The sequence below is a fragment of the Phacochoerus africanus genome, chromosome 2, assembly GCF_016906955.1.
Source record: "Phacochoerus africanus isolate WHEZ1 chromosome 2, ROS_Pafr_v1, whole genome shotgun sequence".
NCBI classification, from domain to species: Eukaryota; Metazoa; Chordata; class Mammalia; order Artiodactyla; family Suidae; genus Phacochoerus; species Phacochoerus africanus.
The window spans coordinates 216,022,364-216,039,357 of record NC_062545.1 but is presented as its reverse complement, the minus strand read 5'-3'; the positions used below and the strand labels follow the sequence as shown (position 1 = coordinate 216,039,357).

At 35.7% G+C, this 16,994-nt stretch overlaps 1 protein-coding gene across 11 annotated transcripts in view; it reads right to left on the bottom strand.

Annotated features, from left to right (window-relative positions):
* The window catches only part of PTPRD (protein tyrosine phosphatase receptor type D), a 523,599-nt gene that overhangs the window by 104,438 nt on the left and 402,167 nt on the right, over positions 1–16,994 (bottom strand). For 6 of the 11 annotated variants that reach the window (XM_047767654.1, XM_047767656.1, XM_047767655.1 and 3 more), the window contains one exon: positions 5,545–5,642. In XM_047767654.1, coding sequence (XP_047623610.1) covers positions 5,545–5,642 — 98 coding nt within the window. Of the gene's footprint in view, positions 1–5,544; positions 5,643–6,143; positions 6,186–16,994 lie in introns of all 11 variants that reach the window. The other 5 variants (XM_047767649.1, XM_047767651.1, XM_047767650.1 and 2 more) reach the window with 1 other exon arrangement.

Sequence of the window (16,994 nt, the reverse complement as noted above, 5' to 3'; positions counted from 1 at the left end):
GCTGACCTGTCCAGGGGAAAGAATGAAGGCAGCACAGAGAGAAAAAGTTGAGAGTTTGGGAAATCTCTACAGTCCTCCAGTTTCAGATAAGTTTTTTTTTTTTTTTCTTAATTATTGAAGTATAACTGGTTTACAGTGTTGCGTTTCTGGTGTACAACAGCAAAGTGATTCAGAGAGAGAGAGAAAGAGAGACTTTTTCAGATTCTTTTCCATTATAGGTTATTACAAGATACTAAATGTCATTTCCTGTGCTATACAGTAGGACCCTGTTGTGTATCTGTTTTATATATAGAAGTGTGCAACTGTTAATCTCTAGCTTCCAATTTACCCTCCTCTCCCTTTGCCCTTTGGCAACATAAATTCGTTTTCTATATCTGTGAGCCTGTTTCTATTTTATAAATAAGTTCACTTGCATCATTTTTTTGATTTCACATATAGTGATATGATATCTGTCTTTCTCAGTCAGACTTACTTCATGTAAGAGTTGTTGAAGTGTACCTTCATGGTTGGCTCTAGATGAATAAGTATAATACATGCATTTATAACAGATAATTTATAACAAAACTCTCCATTGTTTTCCCTTAAGCAAATTTTAGGAGCTGTAGTTAACTTACAACCAACCTAATACAAATAGGATTCATGTATATGATGTTGATAACAATAATGCTGACTGTGATGCTGGTCAAATGAATCTCATAAACAGATACATCTGTTATCTCAGGAAATGGTGCAATGAAGATTGGAGGGTTATGCTCTGTAATAAATTATCCTGAAGTAATGATGGTTCTCAAATTGCAGTCTTCATAGCACCTGTATCAAAGTCACCTGACATGTTCTTTTAAAATGCACATTCCCTGGCAGGAAATATTTGCAAATCATATATCTAATAATAGTATCCAAAATATATAAAGAACTTAACACAACTCAGTAGCAAAAACACATACATTCTGATTTATAAAAATGGGTAGAGGAACCAAATAGACATTTTTCTGAAGAAGATACACAGATGGCCGATAAGTATATAGAAAGGTGCTCAACATCATTAATCATCAGGGAAATGCAAATTAAAACCACAATAAGCTATCACTTCACACCTGCTAGAATGGCTGTCATCAAGAAGATGGGAATTAGCTGTTCCAAGGATGTGGTGAAAAGGGAACACTTGGTTAGTCTTGGTGGGAAAATAAGTTTGTGTAGTCACTGTAGTTCCTCAAAAAATTAAAAATATAAACTAAGATATGATCTAGTAATTCCACTTCTGGGTATATATACAAAGGAAATTAAATCACTATCTCAAAAAGATATCCCTTATTGTATTCATTAGTGTATTTATAATAGTCAAGACATGGAAATAACCTAAGTGTCCACAGATGGATAAATGGATACAGAAAATGTGTGTGTGTGTATGTATATGCACGATATTATATATAAATATCAATTTTATAAATACATACAATATTATTCAATTTGCTGCATTTGCAACAACATGCATGGACCTTGAGGCCACAGGCATTATGCTAAACAAAATAAGCCAGACAGAAAGACAAGTACTATATAACCTCACTTATGTGGAATCTGAAAAAAAACAAGCAAATGAAATCCTCAAACAGAAAAGAGAGAAGTGATTGCCAGAGGCATAAGTTGGAGCATGATGGAAATGAGTGAGGATGATAAAAAGCTATAAGCTTCTATTTACGATTGAACCTTCAACAATGCAGGACTTAATATGTGTGTTTGTTTTTCCTTTTTCTGGCCAAGCCAGCAGCATATGCAATTCCTGGGCCAGGGATTGAACCTGCACCACAGCAGCAATCAGAGCCACTGCACTGTCAACACCAGATCTTTAATCCAATGCACTACAATATGTGTATAATTTATAGTTGGCATTTACTATTGAAAATTATCCATGTTTAAGTGGATTCATGCAGTTCAAACCCATATTGTTCAATGGTTAACAGTTTAAGATAAACAAATCCTGGGGATGTACTGTAAAACATGATGACTACAATTAATGATACCATATTTTATATTTGAAAGCTGCTAAGAGAGCGGATCTTGAGTTCTCATCATACACACAAAAAAACCAAAACCCAAAAAACTATGTGAGGTGATAGATTGTAACTAAATTTACCATGGTAATCAGTTTGCAGTATATACATAAATCACAACATTACACTGTATGACAAACTAATACAATGTTAAATTTCAGTTATATCTCAATAAAACTGGGGAAAAAGAGATGGACATTCCTAATTTATGGCTGACCTACTGAACCAGCATTTCTGGTGTTAAGCCCAGAGGTATGAGTTTTAATTAGGCTTCCAAATGATCCATAGGTAGGCATTAGCTAAGATTTTGTTTGATAAGACCTACTTGTCTATTCTGAATCAGAATAAACATTGACCAGCCTGATGTACTGATTTTGACAGTGAAATAACTTTAAGGAGGACTTTGTTCTTGAGTTCTAGAGGCCATCCTCAAATTCTGGCTACTTAAATACCCATAGGACTCTGCAATCTCACAGCAGAAAATGAAAACCTAAAATACTTGTAAAGACCTTTAAGATGCAGTTATATTAATTTCTCAAGTCCTTTCTTCCAGTTATCATTGAGTCTCATGTCTGAGTCCCAATTTTCTTTACCATAAATAATTCTCTCACATTGTTTAAACTGTGCTACAGTTTAAACCTACTTCCTCTTCTTCAGACCTCAGGATTACTGCAAACAAAATTCATGCCTTTTACTTGTTTCAGTCTTCAAATCAGAGTAATGAATTTATCCTCACCCATCTTCAGGGGTCTGAGTGAATATTAATCCACAGTGGTTATGCAAAATAATACATTTGAAAGTAATATGAATTGTGAAAAAAATCTATTCAAATATATGTAGATGATAATATATAAATTTTTTTTCCAGTGTGTTGCTCTGTGGCCTAAAATACTATGTAGAGGTCTTTATTATCACAGATGAATACAACACTTAAATATCCCCTTCATGGCTCTTAAGGCACAGTAGAGTCAATTTATGCCCAGGGAGCTTTAATTACAGATCATTGCCATGATAAATGGTAAAGTCTGTGTGGGCTATCGTGTCAATGGCTACTGGGGGAGTTTTTAATGGGAGCACAATCAGCATGGAGTTTGTAACTATTTTCAAGGAGCACTTCTAATCCAATAGCTAAATGAGTATCATTAGGGTATCTTTACATTTCTGGAGAAATTCCATATTTAAAGGAGGCCAGTTATTGGAGTCATTGAAAACAGCCGAGATTGCTTGAATGACGTTGAAAGTACTATCACTGGTTTAAGTTAAAGGGGAGAGAGTGAATTAACAGCTTATTTACAGGTTGAGCTATCAAATTTTAATTTTTTGTGATTCATCACACCATTCATAATCTCAAATAAAATATGAAAGTGGGGCCATGAGGAAAATATCACATAGCAAAAAGCTATAACTCATGATGATATTAAAGAGCAATCTGGAGGGGTGAAAGATTCTGGCTGGTAAAAAGACTCTGATTATTGAAAACCAAGGCTTCTAAGTTTTGAGGTTGTCCCAAATGGCATTCATCATATGCTTTGTTTTCTTTTTAAAACTCAATTTTCAGCCTCAAACCAGGAACTACAGAAACTATTTTAAAGAATACTGCATAATTTAAAAAGAGCCTTTATGACTAAGAGGAAGAATAGAAGAGAAAGAAGAAGTTCACCATTTAAAAAATAAGAGAATTCACAATCCAACATCAGTTCCCTAAAATTGAAAATGTTCTCCTAAATGCTTGGAACAGAATAAAGGAAAATATAACTTAACCAACAAGCAAACAAGAAGCACAATTTCCTTTGTGTCTGAGCAAATATCTGGCAAAGATATTGAAGTATATAACATGAATATAGGTTATCTAGCTCTTGAGGCTGGAGGTACATGGAGCTACAGGGATTTCTGCATAGTTAGCACAATAATTTAAAATAAAGTTTGGAGATTTAAAGACTTGAAAGACCATGCATATCATCACAGGTCCCACTGCTCCATGTTCTCTTACTTGGGACTTCTTCATATAGTTGATATCCCTTTAGCCACTTGAGAGTTAGGGCTTGTCCTGGAGTTTGTAACTGAAAGTGATAGAGTATTGGTTTTGTTTTGTTTTGTTTTGTTTTTTGCTTTCTAGGGCCATACCCGCAGCACATGGAGGTTCCCAGATTAGAGGTCGAATCAGAGCTACAGCTGCCGACCTACACCACAGCCACAGCAACATCAGATCCAAGCCATGTCTATGACATATACTACAGTTCACAGCAACGCTGGATCCTTAACCCACTGAGCAAGGCCAGGGATTGAACCTGCAACCTCATGGTTCCCAGTCAGATTAGTTTTTGCTGCGCCACATCAGGAAACCCCTGAATGTGATAGAGTAAAATGATAAAGCTGGTAGAGACTGAGTGATCTTCTAGTGCATCAGCCTCATTTCAGGCTGATAAAACAGAAACAAATAGATGTGTTTTAAGACTCCCCTTAAGTAACTCAGTAGAAATCCTGTATAGCAGAATATGGTCTATTCCAAACAACACTGTAATTTTTGGCATACCTATGGATGTTGGTTTGACATTTTAATTTTATGCTAAGTTAAACTTTGTCTAAAAGAAAAATGACAGATCAGTTATAAATAATTCATGAGTTGGGGAGTTCCCGTCATGGCTCAGCAAAAATGAATCTGACTAATATCCATGAGGATGCAGGTTGATCCCTGGGCTTGCTCAGTGGGTTAAGGATCCAGTGTTGCTGTGAGCTATGGTGTAGGTCACAGATGCTGCTAGGATCTGGTGTGGCTGTGGCATAGGTGGGTGGCTACAGTTCTGACTGAGATCCCTGGTCTGGGAACCTCCATATGCCTCTGGTGTGGCCCTAAAAAAAGACAAAAAATAATAATTCATGAGTTGGTTTTACTATGGGTTTCTATTTCTGAGAAATATCAGAAATACCAGTTTCACAACTTTTCTGTTTGATATATGCCACAATATCCAAATACCTACATATATACAAAGCTTTTTCATTCATTTTCATCAAGAATGCATACAAAATCTTTAAGAATTGTGCAGTTTTAAGAAACTGTTTAGTTCCTTTCAAAATAGCCAACTTCCTGGGAGTATATTACTATCTCAGTATTAGCTCAATATCAGGCCATGGAAAACCAACAAGAGTAATGGGAAACCTGCTCATTCCCTATAATCTCTTTTTCAGTGAGAATTCTCACCATATATCAGTGTATTTGGTAACCATTTAATATATTTCTATAAACTTGAAGCCAGAAAAGATAAATCAACCTCATTAAGTAACACTGAACAAATGCAAATAATTCAACACCTTTAACTGTGCAGTTACTATATTGTACAGGTAATTTTAAGTTGACTCTTTGTTATAAACTTTATTACCAGATGCTGAGTCATATTTAAAAGAAAAACCACTAATGAAATTAGTTTTTAAGAATATGGTAAAAAAGAAGAGGGAGACAATTCTTAAAATTAAAGTCAAATATAAAACAATGAATTACCTCATATTCCTGGGAAAACTTCAAGTTGTCATTTGCTTTCAACCTTTCAATGTGATCTGCGAGTTCCAAGATAGGTATTGGAGGATGGCTAGCCATACCTATTAAAAGGAAAGAACAAAGCCATTTGAAAACAAATTAAAATCATGCTATTTCAAAATATAGAGAATACTATAGTTAGAAATGGCCTGAAAATATGTGAGTAGTAAAGATGTTTAATGTGAGGAAGCAGGCAGATAGTTTGGTTACTCAAAGCAGGACATGCTCTGGAAGGATGAATTTTGTAGCCAAATAAAAAGTCACCAAGCATAATCCCCAAATTAACACTCCTAGTGTGAAAGAAAGCATTATTGTGCTATGAATCAATGCAGTTAGCTAGCGGAGAAAACTGACAGTCAGGCTTGATGTCAACTTCTGCTTTGAGTAATGACTGTTATGTCATTTCAAACTCCTTCTCCTGCACTGTGTGAAATGGAAATTGTGTGGAATTAAATGGTGTAAAGTGAACTGAGAAAACAGACACGGAGAAAGGCCTAAAAGGGAAAGAGTAGTAGCTTGATAGGAAACATAAAGTGACTTATGCGTAATCAAGGAAAACTAACTTGAAGAATGAAGGTTACCAGGGTAACCGGATTCATCTGAACCTGCAAAGGAAATGATGGTGTAAATAAAATAAAATAGAACAGATTTGTTAAAAAAATGAAATGGATAGGCTGATAAACTTTTTAAAAGGACTAATAAAAATGTCACAGGTTTTTACAGGATTCACTATACATTGTGACTAGATTGAGTGCTTTAATATTTCACAAACCTGTAGGTGACTGACATTCACATGCAAACATGGACACAAAGAATGACATGCACCACAGCGCAGAGATGATAATCACTGATGACAAAATCAAACACCAAACTGAGTGTCAAAAATGTTTCTACTAGTAGCAGATTGTAGTGGTTGGGGTTGCGGCTTTCTCCTGGATATTTATCAATGGTCACACTGACAGCTTGGTGGTATCTTGCCCCAGGTCCCCTTATTCAACCCCCAGCAAACCTACAATCTACTTCAGGTGTAAACATCTTTGTCCACTAACAGGAAATGAATGTGGGAAAGGGAGAAAATGGTGAAAGAATGAAGAGGGAAAACAAAGTGGAAAAAGAAAGAAAGCTATGACAAGGGGTGGTACATTATAGTTCAGTCTGCCAGCTGAAGATATATTAGAATCACAGATTCTGTTAAAAATAATCCACCATTAACTTTGGTGATGATTCCTGTGTTTTTCCAGTGGTTTCTCACTTTTCATAGATTTGCATTTTATTTTTCTGATTGACTTCTCAAGAGCACCATGAGAGAGGATTGCTGACTTATGTCTTATAGATGCAAATTCCAGCTGACAAGAAAAACTTGAACTAGCATGCCCCCCAGGGAAGCCTCTGAAGTAGAAAAAGAATGAGGGAGGGGCTCAAACTGGAAACCCTGTTGACATTCTCCTGTCCCTAGGGCTCTTTGGAGGGCGTTAGGCTATGTGATGGTAACCATTATTAAGTTAATATATCATGTAATTACTTTGTGGGCATTTTAAAAAAATTGTCTTTATTGAAAGTCACCCAGTGAGTTCTGTTATCTCAAATGCCAAAATATCATTGATTTGGTAAATTAAGTAAAACTATTTTGCCTCTTCCAGACAATCATTTTAGCACTATGCTGCAGTATGTTATATTTTAGTGTTTATGGCTACTTCCAGTAAGCTAAAATTTTAAAGATCCAATAAAAATGAGTGGGCTTGGAAGTAGAAACTCTTTGTTGCTGAGACAATTATGCATTTGGACCTAAATGCTGGAACCTATTTCTGGAACTCTTCCATATAGATGGTAGAATTGAACTCATTTACATTCTGTGAAAGGAGTGGGTGGGTGACAGTGGTCTAATAATTAAAATGATCTTATCCAGATGAGGCACTCCCAATGGCAAGAATGGAAAGGCAAAGGCACAAGAGACTCTAGGCTTATTTGGACATGAAATGATGTGGACATCCATTACAGTGCTTTAACAGAGAAAATAATAGAGACAAAGATGTTTAGACCTTTTCGAGCGAATCGTGGGAGAGAGTTATTATCATATATGGACTGAGTGGTGGTTTGGCTAGAGAGGGAGGACACAGAGCCAATCAGAGAGGCGTAGGGGACTGAATTACTGCTCAAAGCTGCAAAAAGTAAAGCCAGTTGGAGATGGGAAAAATATTAGTATAACAGCAGTAGAAGACCATCATAATCAACCAAAGATGCGATCAACATATTTACTTCTGGCATGCACTGGCTCATGGTGTGGAAGTATTACTTTGGAGGCTAATTACAGGGCAATCCAAGCAAACCGCACTGGTCCATTACATTCTTATTCAGGATATGTACAGATCACACGCAAAGATACGATGGTATTCGAGTCATTATTTAAGAATTGTCAATATTGCAACAAAATTCTAGGACAAGTAAAATGGCAGAATGGAGTTTCACAGAAAAGGGAAGAGTACTTGTGGAAATCTGATGGTACAGGAGAGGAAATCTCGGACTAGCGTATCAAATGCGAATTCTACTTCTAGAACTGCCACGTATTAAAGGGAAAAACCGCTTGTTATCCAGAACCTCAAGTTCTCTCTCTGTAAAAAGTGTGGAGCTAGATAAATTCTGGAGTCGTTTCCTTCTTTATAACTCAGTTCTACCTCAAGTAGGTAGGATTTCTGGGCAGAGAAGAGTCTTGTGGATGTAGTTCCATATGTAAAGGTTCTAAAAGTTACTGTATTTTTCGAGAGGTAGTGAACATTTACATTCCATAAAACAGAAAATGTATGCAGTTGAATTGTCAACTATTTGAAGTTTAACACAATTTTCTTTAGCCAACCAAATTATTATCTCATGTATTTGAAATGAATAATGGTTAACATAAAAATTGCTAAGGAATAAACATGGGATGAAACCCTTCTTAATCATTTTATATATATATAGTTGAAGTATAGTTGATTTAAAGTGTTCTATTAGCAGAATGACACAATAATATATGTATATATACATATATTATTTTTCATATTCTTTTCCATTATGGCTTATTACAAGATATTGAATATGGTTCCCTGAGGCTTTAGAGTAGGACCTTGGTGTTTATCTATTTTATATATAGTGATGTGTACCTGCTAATCCCAAGTTCCTAATTTATCTATGCCCCACTTTCCCCTTTGCTAACCCTAAATTTTATGTTTCTGTGAATGTGCTTCTGTTTTGTAAATAAGTTCATCTGTATCATATTTTAGATTCCACATATACATAATATCATATGTGTCTTTGACTTATTTCACTTAGTATAATAATCTCTAGAACTATCCATGTTGCTGCAAATTGCATTTTATGGCTAAGTAGTACTCCATTATGGGTACATATGCACCACATCTTCTGTATCCATACCTCTGTTAATGGATATTTAGGATGTTTCCATGTCTTGGTTATTAGTAATAGTGCTGCTATGAACACAGGGGTGCATGAATTAGAGTTTTATTTGAATATATGCCCAGAAGGGGATTTCCAGATCATGAGAATTTTTTAGGTTTTTTTTTTTTTTTTGTCTTTTTAGGGCCACATCCGCAGCATTGGAGTTGCCCAGGTTAGGGATCAAATCCGAGCTGTAGCCACTGGCATACTCCACAGCCACAGCAATGCCAGATCTGAGCTGCAACAGCCACCTACACCACAGCTCATGGCCACACCAGATCTTTAACCCACTGAGCAAGGCCAGGGATCAAACCTGAATCCTCATGGATACTAGACAGATTAGTTTCTGCTGAGCCATGGCGAAAATCCTTGGTGACTACTTTTTCAAAGCAATTTCAGTACTATTCACTGATAGTGGCTGCATCAATATACATACCCAGCAACAGTGTAGGAGGGTTCTCTTTTCTCCATAGCCTCTCCAACATTTATTTAACATGAAACTCTTTAGCTCAAATCAGAAAATAATCACCAAGGAACTACTGCAAAATACTGTTACAAAATTCTCTTAAAACTTGTCCATTGTCCAATGTGGGAAAAAAAATTATAGAATATAATCAAGTGTGTCAGAATCTGAATGAAAAAGCAGACCCTAGGAAAACTATGAATTTGACATGACTATAGTATCTTTTCAATCTTTTGTGTGACAGCCTGGCCATTGCTCACCAGTCTGCAAACCAATATTTTTATTAGAACAGTGTTCTCCTATTAACATCACTTGAGATGCTTTAAAATTCCTCTTTCCAGGCTGTACACCTGACCAATTAACTCAGAATATCTTGGTATGGGAGCCAGATATTAATATTTTTAAAGTTCTCCGTGAGGTGGGTTTATGATTATTACTAATTTATTTATTTATTTTGGACCACAAAGGTATGCAGGCTAGGGGTCAAGTCGGAGCTGTAGCTGCTGGCCTACTCCACAGCCACATCTGTGCCAGATCCAAGCTATGTCTGTGACCTACACCACAGCTCAGGGCAGTGGCGGATTTTTAACCCACTGAGGGAGGCCAGGGATCAAAAGACAGGAACTCTGCAATGGGAATTTTTGGTGGGAGGTGGAAGCTGTAACTTCATTTTTTTTTTCATTCAAAAATCATATCAGAGTTTATGAGAATGAGATCAGCTTTCTCCTGGTGATACCCTTGAATCTGCTCTGACTCTCCATTAGTAAGCTTTAGTGCTTGAGCTATTATTAGCGACAAAGAACTTGAAGTGCAGCTCACAGCTGATGAGGACTTGCCAGGGTCATGACCTCATCAGTTCAAAGCTACCAATGCACAACATAAATGCATTTTAAAGGCACACATTGCATCTGAGCAGAGTTTTCATTTTGTAGTTACGATATCCACAGTATACACTGTCAACATGAGAAATGACAGGTGTAGTCACTGAAATCTGCCTTAGATTGGAGGAAAAAAACATGATAGCTACTTTTAATAGGGTACATATTGGTGACAGTAACCTCACAGTGGTGTCCTTATAAGATGTAAAACTTTAAAATTGTGGCAATTTTAAGGGAGTGGTACCTTAGCGATTACTTAGCCTAGCATTTTCACTTTATACAAGAAGGCTCTGAAGTCTAGGAAAGTTAAGTGACTTGTATATGTTAGCCCTTCTAGTAAATAACAAAATCTTAAGTGGTTTAAATATCTTTGGACATTTTATTTTGAGAATGGAAGTTATGATCTTCTAAAGCAAGGGCAAAGTTTCCAGGAGCTAACAGGGCCAGCTCAGTTAGGTAAATGATTGAAGATAACCAAGTACTGAATAGTGAACACATTCACAAGAAATAGTTTCCCAATTTCTGTGCAACAAGGAGCCTCCTAGGGCTGTCTTTCATTTTTCTACTTTAAGTGAAGTCTCAGGAAAGAGAAATATTTCTCTATTTTAGGAAAAACAATGAGAAGCTTGAATGGCAACTAACATTCTTTCTCAATGTCAGGTACATCCTTAGGGGCAGGTATAGACTCCGCAGATTTCTAGAAGGGAGAAACCTCTAGCAGAGACCTTCCAAGTGGTGTTACAAAGCCAAGAGGGTGAGAGTTTTCAGGCTTTCAATAGCAACTGAAAACCCAGATAATTATGTGACTTTCCTTTGTTTTCACTATTGACTCAAAGTTTAATTGAAATCCAGTGGGGGTCAAAGAAAAGACCATTGCAGGCTACATATGGCTTACTTAGAGAGTCAACTCTGTTTTAAAAGAAAAAAATCCTTTGGTATGTGGTTTAAATTCAAAGAAGGTTGAGAGTGACAGGCAGCATGCTTGTGTCCATAGGCCACTGGGCTGGACACTGAGCATTGAGTGTGGACAGGACGACATGTAGTTCTCACGTGATTCACCCTTTGTGGTTTCAGCTATTTTCCCTTTCCCTCTTGTATTAATTCCACCAGTTAGGAAAGTGAAGCTCAGAGTGGGAAAATGATGTGATCAGGATCATCGTTGTCATTAAAACTATGGCTATGTGGGAGATTTGACGCCAGACCTTGTCATTTCGCATTTAAGGAACTTATCATATCATACTGTCCCTAAAATTGTTTGAACACTCCTGGCACGGTAGTGCCAAGTATCTGAATATGAGCCTGTGAAACTGGGCATATTTTGTAGTAACAAGGTATCATAAACTACCCTCAATTTGAGAAAATGTGTTAGTAATATACTAGCTTCATTTAGAAGGTCTGTCTCTCGGTGGTGAGGAACTGGTAAAGGGCACTCATACAAACACCTATATTTTTTAGTTACTTCTTATTAAAACATTGTGAACTTCTATGAAAAATTTTTCAGTGTATATACATCTCCAGTTTATGTTATAGTGTTATTTGGCAGCAAAGTTAAAAAAAAAAACTCCCTAATTTACCATGTTTTTGCTTTTGAAATGTCATATTTTACTAAGGTAGTAATCTAACAAATACCATGTTTCAAATAATATTTTATTTATAAAGAAATATTGATCAAATACTTGTTTTATTTTTTAATCTTGGATAACATGCCAATAGGCACTTTAAAACTTTATAACAATTTTGATAAGCAGAGGTTTTGAGGTCTCAAGTAGTGGTGGAACATCTTTTAGATGATTTTTGCTGTTAATATGTATGTGTGATAATGCAATAATGTTCTCTTTATGATTTTCCTTTCTGACAAATTAAGGCTGGAGAACAGATTATGGTCATGGAATAGGGGGAAACTAATTTGTTCATCAAATCAGAAGTATATGTTCCTGACTTAGTAAGTCATAGAAAATTTAGTTTATAAAATCTTTGTGAACTTTTAACATAATTTATGTGCTACTTAGAGTAGCCTGAATATCTACAAATACTCGGTGTTGGCACTTTGCCTCATAAATGGATGGTGAATTAAAGATAAAAGAGAACATGGATTTATTAGTTACAATTGTATCTTGGTAAAACAACAACAATAGCTTGACTTAATACATGACTAGGATCATCTAGTTTTTAATAGCATCATTAAAATTAATTTTTATGTAAGATTTCTCAAAATGCAGAATTCAAAAAGATCATGTTTCTTTATATCAGAAATTTACCATTTTGATTCAATGAACCAATGTTTCTGAAATATAACAAAAATTTCCTACAGTGCAAAATAAAATATGAAATAAATGTGAATATAAGGATCCATATATATAAATGGATCTGGTTAGCATTAATCTAACTAATTCTACTAATGCATCAGAAGAGTTGCCTCGAGACCTTGAAAAACTCATTCAGTTGCTATGCAGACATTTCTGCTGCTGATCCTGCTATTTCTGATATGTTAACTTTTTATGAGTTTGTTTTTGTTTTTCACAGCCCATCAATCACCTACCATCCATGTTTGCTTTAGGGCAAAACATATTAAGGTCATCCACGAAATGAAAATGAGGCTCTTATGCTGTAACATCTGATCATCAATTTTTAAATCTCTTTTCCTAAAAGGTGCACGTACAAACATTAGAGGGCTTTTTTTGGTTTGAAGGTTAGGGGGCTTTGGTGGGAGAAGGGAGGATTCTGAGTAAGGGCTACTTACTGGAAGAAAGAATGTTGCAGGAAAATGTTCTAATGGAAACTGAAAAACCAACCAAAGCAGGTTGGTCTAGAGGGAGAAGCTTGCAGGCAAGGAGGAAGGTGGTGACTGGTGTACCATATAATGCTATTAGTTGCATGTTTCTTTACACCTTTTTTAAAAATACATACTGGAAAGCTTATTTTTATAAGATGCTATACTTTTAAATTTGCTTTGTTAGGAAAAGTATAACTAGAAACACACATCAGCCATTTATTTGGTTTTCTTATAAATCACCATCTTTTGACAATATTATATTTATCTTAGTCATTTTGTCCAATTCTAGAAGCCATAGCTCAGAGGGGATACTCTGTACATAAAGGCTTTTTACAATATTTCAAAAATAACTGTAATTGGCAATCTATGTGCCTACCTGAGGGTTCTGCAATCACACTTCCCAGTGTCTATCATTCAGAAATAGCAACAATGATATGAAAAATCTGGGTTCAGTATTGCTCATTACAGTATTATTTGTAAGGGCAAAACACTGGTGATAACTTAGTCTCCACTAATAAGGACTGAGATAATATGTGATGTCTGTAGAAAAGAATTATCATCAATGCTATCAGCTGTTAAAAAGGAGAGAACACATACACTAATGTGGTTCTATATAATTTTTTTATAGTTAAATGTTAAAACAAGAAATTTCATGTATATTCACCTATCTATACACCTGTTATAGATATCATCATTTAAAGAACTATATATACATATAAAAAAGTCTGGAAGGATATACTTGGATCTCTATAAGGTAGATGTTTCTGAGGGTCAAACTGAAGTAGTTATTGGAGATCATTTATTTTTTAAACATATCAAAAGAAGAAAAATAAGTGGTAAGATGAGTAATTTTTCTAAAAGTGTTATTTTTGCCTTTTATAACTTATGGAAGTTTTCAAATACACAGAATTTAAATTACATAACCCACACCTCTATTCCCATAGTTTGGCAAGTTTATTCTCAATTTAAAAATTCCTCAATAAACATGTACTACTTTAAGAAATATTGGTGGGGAGAATTATAAAATGACTTGGAATGTTTCTTAAAAGAAAGAGAAGAAAAGCTTTCTTCCCAACCTTGGCTAATGAACACATTTACTTTCATTTAACATGTAACTCATCCACCAGCCATCCTAATACATACCCAGTTACTGCTATCTACAAAGATGTGTAAGGCTTAATAGAGCTTTCATTAAAACTACCTTTTATAAGTGAATATTTCTTCCCTTCCTCCACAGATCTTAAAGACTTATAAAAATTGACCAATAGTTAATTCTACTCTTTTATACCCTCCTCTCTCATTTACTTATTTTGTACATTTTATTCCATTATTCACTTGAGGGGTTAAGTTTCACCTCAGCTAAATGATCCCTTCTTAAATACCTAACTATTTCACACTTCTAAGTCACTGGTTACACAAGCAATTTTACTTCAGTTGACATGTTCCACACCAGATCTGACTGCCCTGTACACCAATAACTGCTGACTTGCTATGTTGTAAACCGCACTCTCCTAAGAAATGAGGTAGTTCAGGTTCTCACTTGGCTGTATGTTGCCACCTGAAACTTAATGACATAAATATACTGGTGGAAAATATCTACAAGCAGAGGTACTTGTTCTTAATTGGGAAAGAATGACTTTTCCTTCCTTATCCTGTTTAAATGCTTGAATACAGTGTTTCACAGAGAGAAAGCCTTGATCATCACCCTGGGTTTGCCAAGTGAACTAAAGCAATGTTCCTCTCTATATCCCATCGCATGACAACGATGGTTACTGTGAAACCCATGGATTTCTCTGTCTTTACTTTGTGCCTTAGCTTAGTGGCAGGGGACAGAATTCTGACCTGTTCCTTTTCCTGACTCACAGGTGTGTTTGTGGTACTGCCATTAAAGAATTCTGTGAAGTATGTAAATGTCAGAATACTGAATGTGTATGAAATTTAGAATGTATGTTTCATTATCATTTGAATATGAGGCAGATTTTGGGGGGAAAAAAGTCTGACTCCTTAAACCTAGACTCTAACAGGAGAGTAAATAGATTTTTCATTTGAAAGATGATTTTTTTTTCATTTTTATTATTTTTAGAAACTATATTGGAGGAGTTCCCATCGTGGCTCAGCAGTTAGCAAACCTGACTGGCATCCATGAGGATGTGGGTTTGATCCCTGGCCTTGCTCAGTGGGTTAAGGATCCAGTGTTAACTTGAGCTGTGTTGTAGGTCACAGATGCAGCTCAGATCCCATGTTGCTGTGGCTATGGTGTAGGCCGGCAGCAGCAGCTCTGATTGGACCCCTAGCCTGGGAACCTCCATGTGCCGAGGGTGTGGCCCTAAAAAGAGAAAAGACAAATGACAAAAACAAAAAAACAAAACAAAACACCTATATTGGAGTATAGTTGCTTACAATATTGGGTTAATTTCAGGTGTATAGCAAAGAGAATCAATCTATCTTTTCATTCTTTTTCAGGTTATTTTTCCATACAGGCCGTCACAGACTATTGAGTAGATTTCCCTGTGCTAGACAGTAGGTACCTGATACTTACATAATTTTGTATATAGCAGTGTGTACATGCCAATCCCATGCCAGTCATGTTTCCCCTTTGGTAACCATAAATTTGGTTTGAAATCTTTGAGTCTCTTTCTGTTTTGTGAATAAGTTCTTTTGTAACATTTTGTATTAGATTCCACATACTAGTGATCTCATATGATAACTGTCTTTCTCTGTCTAACTTCATTTAGTACGACAATCTCTAGGTCCATCCATATTGTTACAAACGGCATTATTTCATTCTTTTTTATAGCCAAATAATACCTCATTGTATTTATGTACCATATCTTCTTTATCCAGTCATCTCTTGATGGACATTTAAGTAGCTTTCATGTCTTGGCTGTTGTGAATAATGCTACAGTGAATATTGGGGTGCATGTATCTTTTGGAATTATGGTTTTCTCTGGATAAATGCCCAGAAGTGGGATTGCTGGATCACATGGTAGTTCCACATTTAGTTTTTGAAGGAATCTCCTATTTGTTTTCCATAGTGGTGGTGGCAGCATTTTACATTTCTACCAACAGCACAGGAGGGTTCTCTTTTCTGCACACTCTCTCTAGCATTTATTGTTTGTAGACTTTTTGATGATGGCCATTCTGATGGGTATGAGGTAATAGCTCAGTGTAGTTTTGATTTTCATTTCTCTATAATTAGTGATGTTGAAGATCTTTTTATGTGATTTTTTGCCCTCTCTTCTTTGAAGAAATGTTGATTTAGATCTTTTGGTCATATTTTGATTTTTTTTTTTTTTTGCTATAAAACTAGATGCAATGTTGGCATATCTTGGAGATTAATTCCTTGTTAGTCACTTCATTTGTAAAGATTTTCTCCGATTCTCTGGTTTATCTTTTTATTTATTTTTTTATGGTTTCCTTTGCTGTGTAAATGCTTTTAATTTTAAGTAGGTCTCATTTGTTTGTTTTTATTTTCATTACTCTGGGAAGTGGATCCAAAAAAAATATTGCTGTGATTTATGTCAAAGTGTTTTTTGCCTATACATTTTCCTATAAATAAGAGTTTTATAGTATTTGGCCTTACATTAAGGTCTTTAGTTCATTGTGAATTTATTTTTATTCTTGGTGTTAGAGAGTGTTCTAATTTCATTCCTTTTTTTAGGGCTGCACCCATGGCATATGGAAGTTCCTAGGCTAGGGGTTGCATCAGAGCTATAACTGCCAGCCTATGCCACAGACACATCAATGCTGGATTAGAGCCACATCTGTTCAAGGCAATGCCAGATCCTTAACCCACTGAGCAAGGCCAGGGATCAAACCTGCAACCTCATGGTTACTAGTTGGATTCGTTTCTGCTGTGCCACAACAG